A 19,535-nucleotide genomic window follows, 5' to 3' on the forward strand; every position below is an offset into this window, starting at 1 on the left:
ACCTCTGAAATCCTAACTTAAAATAAAAGAAACCACGATGAAAAACTGGAATTAAAACTTCAACAGTCTTTGTATTTAAATAATATTGGAAATACACAGTGACTAGATGCTTTTAGCGTAATACTGTATATACTTAGGAACTAGTTACTATGAAAAAATCACAAACAAAAATCTTGTATGATTTCAAAAGGGTAAATAAAACATCAACACTTCTTACTCAACATTTATTAATAATGTACATCCACTTGTGATTGAAATTTTGTGTCCAAAACATTTCATTTGCAAACAGAACTTAAAATACACAAATATAAGTAAGTAGAATTTGGCAACATTAACTTCCTCACGAACGAAAAATCAAACCGAAAACTACAATTTCACTCAGAATCGACAAACCGCGTTATTGCTTCACACGTGCGTTTCGTCGTCCTGCCTGCTCTTCCTCCTCTCTTTCCTAGGCACATCTTTAACCTGCTCGCACTGTAATAGGTTAGTCTGAAATTATTCCTTTTTAGAAACCCCTCGTCCACCACGAAGAAAAATGCACCGTCTGTGAGCGTCCGTTGCATTTTCCTTGCCACAACGTCAAACAACGAAACGAACGAATCATGCAGTCGGGACAATAAAATTGGGAAAAACAAACACTGGTTTATTAAATATCTCCACTTTGGCTACAATTCGTGCTCTACGCTACTCTAACTGTACATTTTTCGGTACCTACGAATCGTCTCTGTCAAAAGGGACGCGCTTTTTGTGAACGCTCAGTGCATACTTACACGTACGTGCAAGAAGTAAAATGTTAAGTGCTCGTGTTGTGTTATATGTGTAGGGAACTGTCTGTCACCTTAATGGTTATGCCGTCGTCTTCTTCTTCTTCGGTCATGGTGGAGAGGCGCTTCTCGAGTTTTACTTTATCCTCGCGTTTTTCTTCGCGTTTGTTCTGTTTCTTCTTCTTGAACCGGCTGCAAAGTTTTCAATCAGATTTTGTATATTTTATTGTCTGATGAAAAATAGGACAACAATTGGAGAGAGTGAGAATGAACTTGGAAAGAGAAACTTAAAGAACAGAGAGGAAATCTTCGGGGAGAGAAAGAACTTGGGAAAATGGAGAGTTAGTGGAAGAGGTAGACAGGGAGAGCAGGAAAATTTGAGAAATAATTCAGAGAAAGGGAAACTGAGGAGAGAGATAAGAAAAACTTTGGGACACAAAGAAAACTCGAAGATAAAGCGAGGGAGAGGAAACACTGAGATAGAGAGAAAAGTTGGATGGGAGAGAAAAAAAATGCTCATAATCTTCAAAACTCCTAAATTCTGTAATCTTCAAAATACCAAAATCCTTAAATTCTCAAATCCCTGAAACAGCAAAATCCTTAAAATCTCAAAACAGCAAAATCCTCAGATTACCAAAACACCAAAATTTTCAAATCATCAAAATACCAAAATCCTCAGCTCCTCAAAACATTAAAATCCTCAAATTGTCAAAACACCAAAATCCGCAAATCTAGAAAACACCAAAATATTAAAATCCTCATATCCTCAAAACACCAAAATCTTAAAGTTCTCAAAACATCAAAATCCTCAAATCATCAAAACACCAAAAAAAAACACCAAAATCTTCAAATCCAGGAAGCCAAAATCTGAGAATCCACAAAATATTAAAATCTTCATATCCTCAAAACACCAAACTCTTCAAGTTCCCAAAACATCAAAATCCTCAAAACGCCAAAATCCTCAAATTCAGAAAACACCAAAATCTCCAAAATTTTCAAACATCAAAATCCTCTTATAGTGCTTTATTACGCCGAAAGATATAAAGGCATTACATAAAGTACATAACAAAATATTAACATAACAATTCATATTAACATAATAGTAACAATTTGCGACATTCTTTCTTGAAGGCGTTGAGGGAGATACCAAAAAACTCTAAAGTGTTGCATTCGTTAGCAATCATCAAAACGCTATTTAGAGGCGAATGTAATGCATAATTCGTTTTATGAACTGGTATAAAAAACAGCCTAGGCGTACGAACCTTACGGATTGACACATTAAGACCTACCAACGCTAGCAATATGGGGGCTTCAATTAAACCATTTAATAATTTAAAAAGAAAACATAGTTTGTGATACTTACGACGATTTTCTAGTGTATGTACTGACAGATAAGATGCAACAAGGTCTGTATCTGCTAACACAATACCATCACCACACAACTTATATTTGACATATTTTAAAAGTTTGACTTGGACAGCTTCAATTCGGCTTATGTGAGTGATATAAAACGGTGACCAGTTGACACAATTGAATTCCAATATCGATCGGACTAACGAATAGTATAATATCAGAATGGTTCTGATGTTACTGAAGTTCACCGTCCACCGCTTTAAACACCCCAAAAGTTTTCTACCTCTAGAAACAACATATTCACAGTGACTGACGAAAGATAATTTAGTGTCTAAATAGATACCCAAATCCTTGGCATTGCTAACTATGTCTAAGGGCGTATTTTCTAGTAGGTACAATGGAACTGAGGGACGACTTTTGCGACTAAAGCACATTGCTTTGCATTTTTTAATGTTAAGAGACATATGATTGAGTTTACACCAATCGTTAAGACATATAAGATCATTTGTCAAAGTATTTATGTCATACATGGAATCAATCTTCTTATATAACTTCAAGTCATCTGCATACAGTAAGGAATTTGAGTTGAAATTCAAGCAGATATCGTTAATGAAGATATTAAATAAAAGTGGTCCTATAACCGAGCCTTGAGGAACTCCAGATGTTGATTCGTAGGTAGATGACTTGAACTTCATTAATTGTACAAAATGTAGACGATGACTGATATAAGATTGAATCCATGAAAGTAAAGGATCACGAACGCCGTAGAGTAGAAGTTTGTGTATCAAAATGGTGTGATCAACAGAATCAAACGCCTTGTGGAAGTCTGTGTAGATGCAGTGAATTTCCGAACCGTCCTCAATTGCATTAAAAATATCATTTATGTATACAAAGAGATTAGATTCAGTTGATCTACCAGAACAAAAACCATGTTGTGACACACTGATTACGTTTCTAAAAGAATCACTTATGAAACTGGACACAATGTTTTCAAAGATTTTCGATAGAACTGAAATTATACTAATCGGTCGATAGTTTTCAATGTCTTGCTTATTGCCAGATTTAAAGATTGGTACCACACGTGCAGATTTCCACAAGTCAGGAAATTTTCCCGAACTTATTGAAATAGAGAAAATTCGTGTTAGTGGTATAACCAATGAATCTCTGCAGTTATAAAAAAATGTTGGAGGTAACTCATCTGGCCCAGCACCCTTGTTTAAGTTTAGAGCATTAAGTTCTCTTGCTACCAAATCTTCCGTGATATGCACAGAGCTGATGTCAACAAATGAGTCAATTGTGTAAGGATAGTTAAAATTACTACTACTGCTGGTATTATTAGTATATACGGAAGAAAAAAAACTGGCAAACGTATCAACTATGTTTTGAAACCCGCAAACATCAATACTTTTATAAATCATTGTATTTGAAAAGTCGCAACTGTTTTTTACACTCTTAATAAAATTCCAAAAATGTTTTGGGTTAGAGTTGATTTGAGATTCGGTGTTCTTAATAAATTTGTTGTAACAGCAAGCGATTTCTTGTTTACATTTGGCTCTAATTAAACTGAAATTATAATAGTCTCTGATATCACGGCTTATTTTATAACGACGATGTAATTTGTTCTTCTCAATCACTAACTTTCTAGTTTCATGGCTAAACCAAGAGGGAAAATTTTTACTTTTAGATTTCCGGATTGGTATAAAATTATCACAAATGAAATACAAACACTGGTAAAAGTCATCTACAATATCACATATGTCATTATCGCTACTAATAAAATCCCAGTTAAAGTTAAACAGGAAAGAATTGAGGATTTTGGTGTTTTGAGAATTCGAGGATTTTAAGATTTTAGTGTTCTGAGAAAAAAAATATTTTGTTATTTTGAGAATTTAACGATTTTGGTGTTTTGAGGATTTGCGGATTTTGCTGATTTGAGGATTTGGATATTTTGATCTTTTGAGAATTTAAGGATTTTGGTGTTTTGAGGATTTGAGAATTTTGCTGTTTTGAGGATTTGGAGATTTTGATCTTTTGAGGATTTGTGGATTTTCGTGTTTGAGGATCTGAGGATTTTGTTCTTTTCAGGATTTGCAGATTTTGGTGTTTTGAGCATTTGAGGCTTTTGCTGTTTCGAGTATTTTAAGGATATGAGAACTTTGATATTTTAAGGATTTTAAGATGAATTTGAAGATTTTACTGTTTCGGGTACTTGTGGATTTTGCTGTTTTTAAGATTTGAGAAGTTTGTTGTTTTGAGGAATTAAAGACTTTGGTATTTTAAGCACTTGAAGGATCTGGAGTTTTGAAGATTTTGTAGATTTTGGTGTTTTGAGCATCTGAGGATTTTGCTGTTTTGAGGACTTGAAGACTTTGATAATTTGAGCAATTGAGGATTCTAGAGTTTTGAGGATTCTGGAGTTTTGAGGATTTGAAGATTTTGGTATGTGAGGATTTGAGGATTTTCGTGTTTTGATGATTGGAGAATTTTGGTATTTTGAGAATTCGAGGATTTCAATGTTTTAAGGATTTTGAGATTTTGGTGTTTTTAAGGATATGAGAATTTTGATGTTTCGAGAATTTGAGGATTTTGATGTTTTTCAGAACTTGGAGATTTTGCTGTTTTGAGGATTTGAGGATTCGAACATTTTGAGAATTTGAGGATTTTGGTGTTTAGAAAATTTGAGGATATTAGTGTCTTGAAGATTTGAGGATTTTCGTGTTTTGATGAATTGAGGATTTTGGTGTTTTGAGAATTTGAGGATTTTAAGATTTTAGTGTTTTGGGAATAGAAATATTTTATTATTTTGAGAATTTAACGATTTTGGTGTTTTGAGGATTTGTGGATTTTGCAGATTTGAGTATTTGGATATTTTGATCTTTTGAGGATTTGAGGACTTTGGTGTTTTGAGGATTTGAGAATTTAGCTGTTTTGAGGATTTGGAGATTTTGATCTTTTGAGGATTTGAGGATTTTCGTATTTGAAGGTCTGAGGATTTTATTGTTTTCAGGATTTGAAGATTTTGGTGTTTTGAGCATTTGAGGATTCTGGAGTTTTAAGGATTTGAGGCTTTTGCTATTTCGAGTATTTTGTTGTTTTCGAGGATAACAGAACTTTGATATTTTAAGGATTTTAAGAATTTGATGTTTTGAAGCTATGAGAATTTTGACGTTACGAGAATTTGAAGATTTTACTGTTTCGAGTACTTGTGGATTTTGCTATTTTGAGGATTTGAGAAGTTTGCTGTTTTGAGGATTTAAAGACTTTGGTATTTTGAGCCCTTGAAGTTTCTGGAGTTTTGAAGATTTAACGATTTTGGTGTTTTGAGGATTTGTGGATTTTGCTGATTTGAGGATTTGGATATTTTGATCTTTTGAGGATTTGAGGATTTTGGTGTTTTGAGGATTTGAGAATTTAGCTGTTTTGAGGATTTGGAGATTTTGATATTTTGTTTTAAGGATATGAGAATTTTGATGTTTCGAGAATTTGAGGATTTTGGTGTTTTGACGATTTGAGAATTTTGCTGTTTTGAGGAATTGACGATTCGAACATTTTGAGAATTTGAGGATTTTGGTGTTTTGAAAATTTGAGGATATTAGTATCTTGAGGATTTGAAGATTTTCATATTTTGATGAATTGAGGATTTTGGTGTTTTGAGAATTTGAGGATTTTAAGATTTTGATGTTTTGAGAATTTGAGAATTTTAAGATTTTGGTGTTTTGAGAATAGGAATACTTTGTTATTTTGAGGATTTAACGATTTTGCTGTTTTGAGGATTTAGAGATTTTGATCTTCTCAAGATTTGAGGATTTTTGTGTTTGAGGATCTAAGGATTTTTTTGTTTTCAGAATTTGAAGATTTTGGTGTTTTAAGCATTTAAGGATTCTGGAGTTTTCAGGATTTGAGGATTTTGCTGTTTTGAAGACTTGAAGATTTTGGTATTTAGTATTTAGTATTTAGCATTTATTACGCCAAAAATAGCAATTACAAGTGCAATATTACAAAAATTAATTACACAATACAATTGGTGTTTTGAGAATTTGAGGATTTTGCTGTTTTGGGGATTTGAAGGTTTCGGTTTTTTGAAGATCTGAGGATTTTGCTGTTTTGAGGATTTAAAGATTTGGGTTTTTTGAAGCTTTGAGGATTTTAGTGTTTTGAGGATTTGAGGAGTTTCTTGTTTTTATGATTTGAGGATTTAAGTCTTGAGAATTTGAGGATTTTAAGATTTTGGTGTTTTGAGAATAGGAGTATTTTGATATTTAAGAATTTAAGGATTTTTGTGTTTTGAGGATTTCAAGATTTTGCTGTTTTGAGCATTTGAGGATTATGGTATTTTGAGGATTTAAGAATTTTGCTGTTTTGGGGGTTTGGTTTCGAATTTTTGAGGATCTGAGGATTTTGCTGTTTTGAGGATTTGAAGATTTTGGTGTTTTGAGCATTTGAGGATTCTGGTTTTCTGAGGATTTGAGGATTTTGGTGGTTTGAGGATTTGGAGGATTTTGGTGTTTTGAAGCTTTGAGAATTTTAGTGTTTTGAGGATTTGAGGATTTTCGTGTTTTGATGATTTGAAGATTTTGGTGTCTTCAGAATTTGAGGATTTTAAGATTTTGATATTTTGAGATTTTAAGGATTTTGGTGTTTTGGAGGATTACAGGATTTTGCTGTTTTAAGCATTTGAGGATTCTGGAGTTTTAACGTTTTGAGGATGTTGGTGATTTGAGGATATGAGGATTTTAATATTTTGAGGATTCTAAAATTTTGGTGTTTTCTAGATTTAAGGATTTTGGTGTTTTGACGATTTGAGGCTTTTAATGTTTTGAGGATCTGAAAATTTTGCTGTTTTAAGTATTTGGGGATTCTGGTGTTTTGAGGATATGAGAATTCTGATGTTTTGAGAACTTGGAAATTTTGATGTTTTGAGGATATGAGGATTTTCATATTTTGAGGATTCTAAGAATTTGGTGTTTATAGGATTTGAGGATTTTGTTGTTTTGGGTAGTTGAGGATTTTGGTGTTTTCTGGACTTGAGCATTTTGGTGTTTTGAGAACTTGGGGATTTTGGTGTTTTGAGTATATTAGGATTTTAATATTTTGGGAATTCTAAGATTTTGGTGCTTGGAGGATTTGAATTTGAGGATTTTAAGATTTTGGTGTTTCGAAGATATGAGGATTTTGATGTTTGAAAATTTGGGGATTTTGGTGTTTTCTGAATTTGAGGATTTTGGCGTTTTGAGGATTTGAGAATTTTGATGTTTTGGGAACTTGGAGATTTTGGTGTTTTGAGGATATGAAGATTTTAATATTTTGTGGATTCTCAGATTTTGGCTTTCTGGATTTGAAGATTTTGGTGTTTTGATGATTTGAGGATTTTGATGTTTTGAGGATATGAGGATTTTAATATTTTGGTGTTTTCTAGATTTGGGGATTTTGGTATTTTAACAATTTGAGGATTTTAATGTTTTGAGGAGCTGAGGATTTTGGTATTTTGAGGAGCTGAGGATGTTGGTGTTTTGAGGATATGAGGATTTTAATATTTTGAGGATTCTAAAATTTTGGTGTTTTCTAAATTTGAGGATTTTGGTGTTTTGACGATTTGAGGCTTATAATGTTTTGAGGATCTGAAAATTTTGCTGTTTTAAGTATTTGGGGATTCTGGTGTTTTGAGGATATGAGGATTCTGATGTTTTGAGAACTTGGAAATTTTGATGTTTTGAGGATTTGAGGATTTTCATATTTTGAAGATTCTAAGATTTTGGTGTTTATAGGATTTGAGGATTTTGTTGTTTTGGGTAGTTGAGGATTTTGGTGTTTTGAAGATTTGAAGATTTTGGTGTTTAGAGGATTTGAGTATTTTGCCGTTTTGAAAATCTGAGGATTTTGTTGTTTTGAGGATTTGAGGATTTTGGTGTTTTCTGGATTTGAGTATTTTGGTGTTTTGAGAACTTGGAAATTTTGGTGTTTTGAGGATATGAGGATTTTAATATTTTGGGAATTCTAAGATTTTGGTGCTTGGAGGATTTGAGGATTTTAAGATTTTGGTGTTTCGAAGATAAATATACAGCCAAATGTAAACAAGAAATCGCTTGCTGTTACAACAAATTTATTAAGAACACCGAATCTCAAATCAACTCTAACCCAAAACATTTTTGGAATTTTATTAAGAGTGTAAAAAACAGTTGCGACTTTTCAAATACAATGATTTATAAAAGTATTGATGTTTGCGGGTTTCAAAACATAGTTGATACGTTTGCCAGTTTTTTTTCTTCCGTATATACTAATAATACCAGCAGTAGTAGTAATTTTAACTATCCTTACACAATTGACTCATTTGTTGACATCAGCTCTGTGCATATCACGGAAGATTTGGTAGCAAGAGAACTTAATGCTCTAAACTTAAACAAGGGTGCTGGGCCAGATGAGTTACCTCCAACATTTTTTTATAACTGCAGAGATTCATTGGTTATACCACTAACACGAATTTTCTCTATTTCAATAAGTTCGGGAAAATTTCCTGACTTGTGGAAATCTGCACGTGTGGTACCAATCTTTAAATCTGGCAATAAGCAAGACATTGAAAACTATCGACCGATTAGTATAATTTCAGTTCTATCGAAAATCTTTGAAAACATTGTGTCCAGTTTCATAAGTGATTCTTTTAGAAACGTAATCAGTGTGTCACAACATGGTTTTTGTTCTGGTAGATCAACTGAATCTAATCTCTTTGTATACATAAATGATATTTTTAATGCAATTGAGGACGGTTCGGAAATTCACTGCATCTACACAGACTTCCACAAGGCGTTTGATTCTGTTGATCACACCATTTTGATACACAAACTTCTACTCTACGGCGTTCGTGATCCTTTACTTTCATGGATTCAATCTTATATCAGTCATCGTCTACATTTTGTACAATTAATGAAGTTCAAGTCATCTACCTACGAATCAACATCTGGAGTTCCTCAAGGCTCGGTTATAGGACCACTTTTATTTAATATCTTCATTAACGATATCTGCTTGAATTTCAACTCAAATTCCTTACTGTATGCAGATGACTTGAAGTTATATAAGAAGATTGATTCCATGTATGACATAAATACTTTGACAAATGATCTTATATGTCTTAACGATTGGTGTAAACTCAATCATATGTCTCTTAACATTAAAAAATGCAAAGCAATGTGCTTTAGTCGCAAAAGTCGTCCCTCAGTTCCATTGTACCTACTAGAAAATACGCCCTTAGACATAGTTAGCAATGCCAAGGATTTGGGTATCTATTTAGACACTAAATTATCTTTCGTCAGTCACTGTGAATATGTTGTTTCTAGAGGTAGAAAACTTTTGGGGTGTTTAAAGCGGTGGACGGTGAACTTCAGTAACATCAGAACCATTCTGATATTATACTATTCGTTAGTCCGATCGATATTGGAATTCAATTGTGTCAACTGGTCACCGTTTTATATCACTCACATAAGCCGAATTGAAGCTGTCCAAGTCAAACTTTTAAAATATGTCAAATATAAGTTGTGTGGTGATGGTATTGTGTTAGCAGATACAGACCTTGTTGCATCTTATCTGTCAGTACATACACTAGAAAATCGTCGTAAGTATCACAAACTATGTTTTCTTTTTAAATTATTAAATGGTTTAATTGAAGCCCCCATATTGCTAGCGTTGGTAGGTCTTAATGTGTCAATCCGTAAGGTTCGTACGCCTAGGCTGTTTTTTATACCAGTTCATAAAACGAATTATGCATTACATTCGCCTCTAAATAGCGTTTTGATGATTGCTAACGAATGCAACACTTTAGAGTTTTTTGGTATCTCCCTCAACGCCTTCAAGAAAGAATGTCGCAAATTGTTACTATTATGTTAATATGAATTGTTATGTTAATATTTTGTTATGTACTTTATGTAATGCCTTTATATCTTTCGGCGTAATAAAGCACTATTATTATTAATTCATCAAAACACGAAAATTCTCAAATTCTCAAAATGTTTGAATCCTCAGATCCTCAAAACAGCAAAATTCTCAAATCGTCAAAACACCAAAATCTTCAAATTCTCGAACCATCAAAATCCTCATACCCTTAAAGCACCAAAATCTTAAAATCCTCAAAACATTGAAATCCTCGAATTCTCAAAATACCAAAATTCTCCAATCATCAAAACACGAAAATCCTCAGATCCTCAAATACCAAAATCCTCAAATCCTCAAAACTTCAGAATCGTCAAATGCTCAAAATACCAAATTCGTCATATCCTCAAAACAGCAAAATCCTCAGATGCTCAAAACACCAAAATCCACAAAACTCCAGAACCTTCAAGTGCTCAAAATACCAAAGTCTTTAAATCCTCAAAACAGCAAACTTCTCAAATCCTCAAAACAGCAAAATCCACAAGTACTCGAAACAGTAAAATCTTCAAATTCTCGTAACATCAAAATTCTCATATCTTCAAAATATCAAAATCTTAAAATGCATAAAATATCAAAGTTCTTATATCCTCAAAAACACCAAAATCCCAAAATCTTCAAAATACTCGAAACAGCAAAAACCTCAAATACTCAAAACACCAAAATCTTCAAATCCTCAAAACAACAAAATCCCCAGATCCTCAAATCCTCGAAAGACCAAAATCTCAAAATCCTCAAAACAGCAAAATTCTTCATCCAGACATCGATGATAGTGAATTTATTGATAACCGATATGTCGTGTACAGGAATGACCGTTCATCAAACAATAGTGAAAAATCTATAGGTGGTGGTGTCCTGATAGCAGTTAGGAAAAATCTTTTATCCAGCAAATTGTACATCCCTTCTTCAGTCGAAGATATATGGATTAGGTTGCAAGTCAACAGCAGATTTTTTATTTTCAGTGCTGTTTATCTCCCACCAGACGTTTCACTTGCTGTCTATGCTGATTATGTTGGCAATCTCAAAACTATATGTTACAACAACTTGGCCGATACGATTTTTGTTCTAGGAGACTTCAATCTGCCTGGCATACAATGGATTCAAGATGATGAGACAATAGGTTTGACTCCAACTAATATTAAATCAGAAAAAGAGACTCTTATATGCTACAATTTTGCGTCATGCGATCTTTGTCAATTTAACAATATTGCCAACTGCAATAATAATATTCTTGACCTTTGTTTTTCCAACTGTGATAGTCTTACTGTAAGTCGTACTGGTGAGTTTGTAAAGGTGGATAAGTTTCATCCACCTCTTAAATTTGTGATATCTGACTGTAACTGTAATTATTACGGTGATACATTCTGTGATACCTATCGTGATTTCAGAAACTGTGATTATAATGCCATCAATTCTTTCCTGTTTAACTTTAACTGGGATTTTATTAGTAGCGATAATGACATATGTGATATTGTAGATGACTTTTACCAGTGTTTGTATTTCATTTGTGATAATTTTATACCAATCCGGAAATCTAAAAGTAAAAATTTTCCCTCTTGGTTTAGCCATGAAACTAGAAAGTTAGTGATTGAGAAGAACAAATTACATCGTCGTTATAAAATAAGCCGTGATATCAGAGATTATTATAATTTCAGTTTAATTAGAGCCAAATGTAAACAAGAAATCGCTAGCTGTTACAACAAATTTATTAAGAACACCGAATCTCAAATCAACTCTAACCCAAAACATTTTTGGAATTTTATTAAGAGTGTAAAAAACAGTTGCGACTTTTCAAATATAATGATTTATAAAAGTATTGATGTTTGCGGGTTTCAAAACATAGTTGATACGTTTGCCAGTTTTTTTTCTTCCGTATATACTAATAATACCAGCAGTAGTAGTAATTATAACTATCCTTACACAATTGACTCATTTGTTGACATCAGCTCTGTGCATATCACGGAAGATTTGGTAGCAAGAGAACTTAATGCTCTAAACTTAAACAAGGGTGCTGGGCCAGATGAGTTACCTCCAACATTTTTTTATAACTGCAGAGATTCATTGGTTATACCACTAACACGAATTTTCTCTATTTCAATAAGTTCGGGAAAATTTCCTGACTTGTGGAAATCTGCACGTGTGGTACCAATCTTTAAATCTGGCAATAAGCAAGACATTGAAAACTATCGACCGATTAGTATAATTTCAGTTCTATCGAAAATCTTTGAAAACATTGTGTCCAGTTTCATAAGTGATTCTTTTAGAAACGTAATCAGTGTGTCACAACATGGTTTTTGTTCTGGTAGATCAACTGAATCTAATCTCTTTGTATACATAAATGATATTTTTAATGCAATTGAGGACGGTTCGGAAATTCACTGCATCTACACAGACTTCCACAAGGCGTTTGATTCTGTTGATCACACCATTTTGATACACAAACTTCTACTCTACGGCGTTCGTGATCCTTTACTTTCATGGATTCAATCTTATATCAGTCATCGTCTACATTTTGTACAATTAATGAAGTTCAAGTCATCTACCTACGAATCAACATCTGGAGTTCCTCAAGGCTCGGTTATAGGACCACTTTTATTTAATATCTTCATTAACGATATCTGCTTGAATTTCAACTCAAATTCCTTACTGTATGCAGATGACTTGAAGTTATATAAGAAGATTGATTCCATGTATGACATAAATACTTTGACAAATGATCTTATATGTCTTAACGATTGGTGTAAACTCAATCATATGTCTCTTAACATTAAAAAATGCAAAGCAATGTGCTTTAGTCGCAAAAGTCGTCCCACAGTTCCATTGTACCTACTAGAAAATACGCCCTTAGACATAGTTAGCAATGCCAAGGATTTGGGTATCTATTTAGACACTAAATTATCTTTCGTCAGTCACTGTGAATATGTTGTTTCTAGAGGTAGAAAACTTTTGGGGTGTTTAAAGCGGTGGACGGTGAACTTCAGTAACATCAGAACCATTCTGATATTATACTATTCGTTAGTCCGATCGATATTGGAATTCAATTGTGTCAACTGGTCACCGTTTTATATCACTCACATAAGCCGAATTGAAGCTGTCCAAGTCAAACTTTTAAAATATGTCAAATATAAGTTGTGTGGTGATGGTATTGTGTTAGCAGATACAGACCTTGTTGCATCTTATCTGTCAGTACATACACTAGAAAATCGTCGTAAGTATCACAAACTATGTTTTCTTTTTAAATTATTAAATGGTTTAATTGAAGCCCCCATATTGCTAGCGTTGGTAGGTCTTAATGTGTCAATCCGTAAGGTTCGTACGCCTAGGCTGTTTTTTATACCAGTTCATAAAACGAATTATGCATTACATTCGCCTCTAAATAGCGTTTTGATGATTGCTAACGAATGCAACACTTTAGAGTTTTTTGGTATCTCCCTCAACGCCTTCAAGAAAGAATGTCGCAAATTGTTACTGTTATGTTAATATGAATTGTTATGTTAATATTTTGTTTTGTTATGTACTTTATGTAATGCCTTTACATCTTTCGGCGTAATAAAGCACTATTATTAAAATTCTCAAATCCTCGAAACTCCAAAATCCTCAAATGTTCAAAACACCAAAATCTTCAAATCCTGAAAACAACAAAATCCTCAGATCGTCAAACACGAAAATCCTCAAATTCTCAAAAGATCAAAATCCTCAAATCCTCAAAACATCAGAATCTTCAAATGTTCAAAATACCAAAGTCGTCAAATCCTCGAAACACCAAAATCCTCAAATCCTCAATTCTTAAAACATCAAAATTCTCATATCCTCAAAACACCAAAATCTTCACATCCTTAAAGCAGAAAGAGTTTCAACCCCGATGGAAAAAGAAAATCCGGATATAGAGAAGGAGAAAGATGCTTGTGGTGGAAAGAGAGAGCGACAGGTAGGATGGCAAACAGGCAGAGGAACGGAGAGAGCGAGATAATTGAAAAAAACCGAAGGGTAGGCGACAAGAAAAAAAAAAGGAAAGAGAAGGGAAAGGGAAAGAAAGAGAGATATTCGAAATGGAAAGAGAGAGCGACAGATAGGATGGGAATCAGACGGAGGAACAGAGAGAACGAGAGTGTTGAGAGAAGCAGAAACAGAGGAGGAAGAAAGAGAGGCCGACAAGCAAAGACTATCGAGATTCACAGAGAAAGATAGAAAGACAGAAGGCCTTGAAGGGAAAAGAAAGAAACTGAATGATAAAAATAAAAAAGCGCGAGAAACCTAGAGAGAGAGGAAAAGAACCCAAGAAAGGACGCAAGCTGGAAAGAGAGCAAGAACGGGAGCGGCAAAACCTGGAGAATTTGTAAATAGGAGAGACAACATGGAGGAGTGAGACAACCTAAAAAGAGAGATAGGACGCGGTGAGAAAGAGAGAGTCGCAAAGAGGAAGAAAGAATCTCAGGAAAGAATGAGATCTCGAAGAAATAGAGAAAATCTGGAGAGAGAAGGATAATCTAGAGAAAGATAAAGAAATCAGGGAAAGAGAAAACTCAGGGAGAAGGGGAATTCGAAGAGAAAGAAAGAGAACTTGGGTATAGCGGAGAACCTAAAGAAGAGATTGTGGAGGGGAACACAGAAAGAACTTGGAAAAAAAGAAAATTGGAAAATAGAGACATAACTCAGAACAGCCCAGAGCGAGAAGGGGAATTCGAAGAATGGGGAGAGGGAAAGAGAGAGAGGGAGAACCTGATATAGAGGGAGAACTTAGACAAAGTAACCATCTGGATAGAAAGAGAAAGAGATGGAGAAGGATTAGAAAAAATCAGAGAATGGAGGAACGTCGGAGAGTGTAATTGGAGACGAAGAGGAAAGGAGGAAAAGAATGAGCAAAGCTGGTAAAAAGCGTGAAACGATGGAGAAGGAAAGAAAGAAAGAGCGAAATATAAAATAGAAAAGGGATAGAGAATAGAGAGAAGGAGATAATTGAAAAAAGGAGAAAGAGACTCGGAATGAAAGAGAGGGAGAAAAGGAAAAACCATGGAGAGTGAAAGAAAGCCTGGACTGGAAAAATAAGGAATCTGGAGAGAAAAAGGAAGAAACTGGAAGGCGAAAAGTATGAACGTGGAGAGATTAAGAAAAAAAAGAGAGAACTCCGAGAGAAAGAGAGTACGAAGAACGAGAAAGAGAACTTCAATATGGCGACAGTATTCGGAGAGAAAAAGAGAACGTGAAGGAGGGCACAGAGTAAAAGTAAAAATTCTTAGAAACAAGGAAAGAACCTATGACGAGGGGATCCAGATGTACAGACAGAATTTGAGGAAAAAGAGAATCTAGAGAAAGAAAGTATCCGGAACAAAAGAGCGAACTCTGAGAAAAAAATCGAAACGAAAGTGAGTCTGCAAACAAAGAGAAAAAAAAATGTGAAAAACGACAGAATTTAGGTAGATATAATGGGGCAGAGAAGGAGACAGGGAGGAAGCGAGAACCTACAAAAACTTAGAGAGAGAAAAATAGGGAGCAGGGGAGAAGTAAAGAGAAGTATCTCAGAGAAGGAATGAAAAGGAAAAGGGATATGATGTACAAAAGGAAGAAAGGAAAATGGACGAAGAAAATGAGATGATCGGAAAATGAGACAGAGGCAAATAAAAAGATTTATACTTGTACAAGGGTGGTGGAAGGATAGATAGCAGTAAAGGATAAGTGAAAACAGAAAGAAACAGGCAGGCATTTTTAGGGAGACAGAATGGAAATTCGAGTCGGAGAAGAGGGAAAAAAGAAAGAGAAAAAATATGTAGGTAATAAAAGGAAAAAACGGAGAGGGAGAACACTACAATGTGTTAACAAACTGGAAGAACTTTTTTCCAGAAACGATATTTTGTTTGACTTTGTTAAACACAAAGTTTGCTAAAAATTCTCAAAACTGGTCTCGACAAGGCAAAATTGAGCTAAGTGAAAGTCACTTTTAATTTTGCAACTTTTCCCCGTTTAAAACTTAATAAACCCTCTTGTTTGCTCACCAGGATCCAATCGGGCTTTTCTTCTTGTCCTTCTCCGTCTGCCTGGAATTATTCTTATTGACTTGTTTCCAAATGCCAGTTTTGTTGACTTCTTCCGAGATATTAATGGCCGAAAGCGGTATGTTCATGACGTTTCCATTCGCCAGAGGGATTTTCAGATTACCAGCGGCTTCAATTTCGAGCTGACCTTTTTCAGAATCGTTCTAAACACACACGATTGAAAAAAGTAAATTAAAATGTCGAGAACTTTGCAAAAGTGAGTTCCTACGGGACTATCCCGGCGCATCCACCATTTTGTAACAGCGTTTACTGCTCGTAAACATTAATGAGGTTAATATGGGTGTAAAAGTTCGAGCGGTAGTAAACCATGTTTTCGTCGCAATTAACGGTTCTGATCCATTAGTGTGATATATTTAGGGATGAAATAAATACTGTAATGAAATATATACTGTGTTTGTGTTAGTTTTAATGAAAGTGAAACTTCTTAAATGAAAGTTTGTTGTTTCTTCGACGTTTAATTTAGACCCTCTAGGAATACTTCAATATAGCTCTCATCGTTCCTTTGTGGCGTTCTAATTCGTTTCAGAAGTTTTATTGTTCATATAACAAAGTTAAATTGATCCAGAGACGCAGAAGGGTATTTTAAGGCACTCTATTTTTAGACAAAACTTTCCGCACGAAGTTTCGCGTTAATTACGTTCATTAGTTACTGTGGGTATTCGTTATTAAATGTCACCGAAAGAGGTTAAAGGTTGTCGCATTTTTGAGGTAAGCGTGACTTTTTTAAAAAATGTGGTCTAAATACTTTTTTGTTGTCTCACTTGTGTGTTTCCTGTGTGTTCGTTCTAACAACGGGCACAAAAAAACATACTTACATGCAAATGCAAATGTGATGATCGCCAAGCTGTATTAAAACAGAAAAGTGTGATAATGGAAAAATAAACCAAAAAAACAACATAACACGTAATTTATTTAAACAATAATACTGCATATAAATAAATATATGTAACAGTTATAACAGTCAGACAAAGCATGGAATGCATCTAGTGAATGATGTGTCAACGATTTTAAACAATTTCTTTAAATAAATATATCAATTAAATAAACCAATGTGATTAGTTTCTGGCGAATTCTCTAGATTATACAGACTGTCTACAAATATACGCCACCATTCTCACAAGTCGCATTCATTCGTAGACACTCTATCAACAACGAAATATCAACAATGATCTAGTTTGCTATCTCTTAGTACGCAATCAGCGCCATCTTTCTCTCTGTACTCGCTAGTGCTCAACTTTGGCCCTAGAACGAAACGTGCAAACTTATTCCCGCACCCCACCTCGTCATCTTTTAGCATCTGGTTGCGCTTTGTCATTTCCGGCATAATATCGTCTAAGATCTTCAGCTCGCGGCGCGTGAAGATGAGGTCCAGGGCCTTCCTGATCCCGATCATCACCACCAGCATCAGCGGGAAGAGGATCGAAGTGGTGCTGAAGGACTTGATGGTCCAGAGACACGCCAGACAAGCGAGCTGGATGATGGTGAAGAGGTGGACGCGCTTGATGGGTACCTAAACCAAATTTACCAAATTAACCCATTTGTACTTATTTGACTAGTATCATCATCACCCACCTGTCTCAAGAACATGTAGTCCGGCTGGTACTTATTCGGCATGAAGATGATCAAAATCCTGTCGAAGAACTGCAATCCCTTCAGCGACGCGATTCCCATGTACAGGAACACCCCGAACAGTACCGGCATGGGTATGTGCCCTAATATTGGCGTCAAAAACACTGACAGCCCAATGGTCAAGAAAATCATAATGTGGGTCATCCTTTGCTCCCTCACACCCAGAAACTGTGGCTTCTCCCCAGGAGCCGAACACTCGCTCTCCAGCTTCAGGGAGTTGACGTGGTTGATGGAAAGAACCGTGGCTGCCACGAACCACGGCAAACCCATGATGGAGCAGACCTGGATCAAAATGGACAGCACGAACAGGTCTAAATGGTAGCCGCACTTTTTCTTCAGTTTGTGTTCTTTCCTGTTGACTATGACACTGGTGATTTGTTGGTCCATGAAGATGAGAATTGTGCCCAGAAGAGCCGGCGGTAAAGCCACGAAGACTGAGTAGATGGGGTTGCCGTTGAAGGGAGGGATGACCCAGCCGCGGGTGGGTAGGGTGGGTTTGAAGTCGTGTGGTACCTCGAGCTTGGGGGTGGGGATGCCAACCTTGAAGTCCAACAAGCTCATGGAGAAGATCGCGATAATGACGGCGAAGTCGCTGATGAATTGACGGACCTGGAAATTAAAGGGTCGTGAAAGGTCGTGACATTGGAGGAATTTACCTTTGATGGGAAAAATAGCGCGTTCTTGAAGTCTTTCAGCTGAATGGACAGGAGGAACGTCCCCAGGAATAGTAGAATTGACATGAGGAATACGTCAGGGACGTACATTGGGGTGTCACAGCCGGTTCCCTCTAAAGTTCCGTTCAGAATCTGGAATGGTTATTATTACTAACGGGACGGGATGAAATTTGGGGTGAAATGCTCACCTCACACGCGTTCCTATTGGCTAGATTCCACTCTCCCGCCACTTCGTTCCTAATTACTAAACTGTGATTGGCTGTGCACGAACAGTTGTAGTCCAGTACCCTGCTACCGGAGCCATTCACGCGGAAATGCTTACCAATAAGGGCAACATTTTCTACAGCCTTGTAAATAAATATGAAAGCTATAAGGGTAGCGAAATTCTCTTCGGTAAACCTAGTGATATAACAAACGAGGGCGCTGGCGTCGATGGCCACTAGAATCACTAAAATCACCGCGATCCAAGTCCCTATCCAGAACCGGAAGGCTAAGTAGTCCCAACCGATATTCATACAAAAGTCATACACTATGGTCTCGAAGACTAGCACCGGTCCCGTGGACCCCAAAATGGTCAATGGTTGCCCCGAGAAGAACCCATAACCCATACCGCACACAAAACCCGACACTAGCGACTCCATGGCGGCCATATTGCCACCCGTAGCCTGCGCCAGCAAACCACCAAACGTGATAATAGGGGACAGGCACGCGAAATATAAGAAGATCCAGGAGGCAATGCACTGGGTGGCCAAAGCATCCTGAAACCCAATCAAACTCGTTTTTGTTGCGTGACGTCACAAATCTACTTTACCTTGAAATCCGACCAATAGAACGGGATTTTTCGCTTAATGTCGTTAACTAGCCCCCCGAAAAGCACGCCGCTTCTGGCCAAACCCGACTCCTCCCGCGCCCTCTGCTCCTCCTCCTCCTCGTCAGGCTCTTCGTGCTGCTTCTCCGGGGGCCGCTTCCGCACGTCCTGCGACGGAATCGCCGCTGGCGGCTCGATGCGGATAGCCGGGTCCCACTCCCCTGGGGGCAGCACGGTGACGGCGTCCAGGAACTCGTCAATCCCGGCAAGGAGGTGACTGGTGTTGCGAGCTCTACACAAAAAATTAATCTTTTGAAAGAACGAATCACGAAAAACATAC

The 19,535-nt window shown here is 36.0% G+C and overlaps 1 protein-coding gene across 2 annotated transcripts in view; it reads right to left on the minus strand.

The window, feature by feature from the left end:
• Window positions 1-222: 222 nt before the first annotated feature.
• The window catches only part of Ndae1 (Na[+]-driven anion exchanger 1), a 137,785-nt gene continuing 118,472 nt past the window's right edge, over window positions 223-19,535 (minus strand). The window contains exons 9-16 of one of the 2 annotated variants that reach the window (XM_064058646.1): window positions 19,199-19,487; window positions 18,576-19,145; window positions 18,370-18,519; window positions 17,657-18,322; window positions 17,364-17,594; window positions 16,025-16,227; window positions 842-959; window positions 223-492 (exon numbers count right to left, since the gene is read on the minus strand). In XM_064058646.1, the coding sequence (XP_063914716.1) occupies window positions 406-492; window positions 842-959; window positions 16,025-16,227; window positions 17,364-17,594; window positions 17,657-18,322; window positions 18,370-18,519; window positions 18,576-19,145; window positions 19,199-19,487 (2,314 nt within the window). In that variant the 3' untranslated portion in view covers window positions 223-405. The remainder of the gene's footprint in view (window positions 493-841; window positions 960-16,024; window positions 16,228-17,363; window positions 17,595-17,656; window positions 18,323-18,369; window positions 18,520-18,575; window positions 19,146-19,198; window positions 19,488-19,535) is intronic. The other variant, XM_064058647.1, reaches the window with a different exon arrangement.

This window comes from Zophobas morio, unplaced genomic scaffold, assembly GCF_036711695.1.
Source record: "Zophobas morio isolate AGI-343-1 ecotype UQ-CSIRO unplaced genomic scaffold, CSIRO_AGI_Zmor_V1 ptg000018l, whole genome shotgun sequence".
Taxonomy (NCBI): Eukaryota; Metazoa; Arthropoda; class Insecta; order Coleoptera; family Tenebrionidae; genus Zophobas; species Zophobas morio.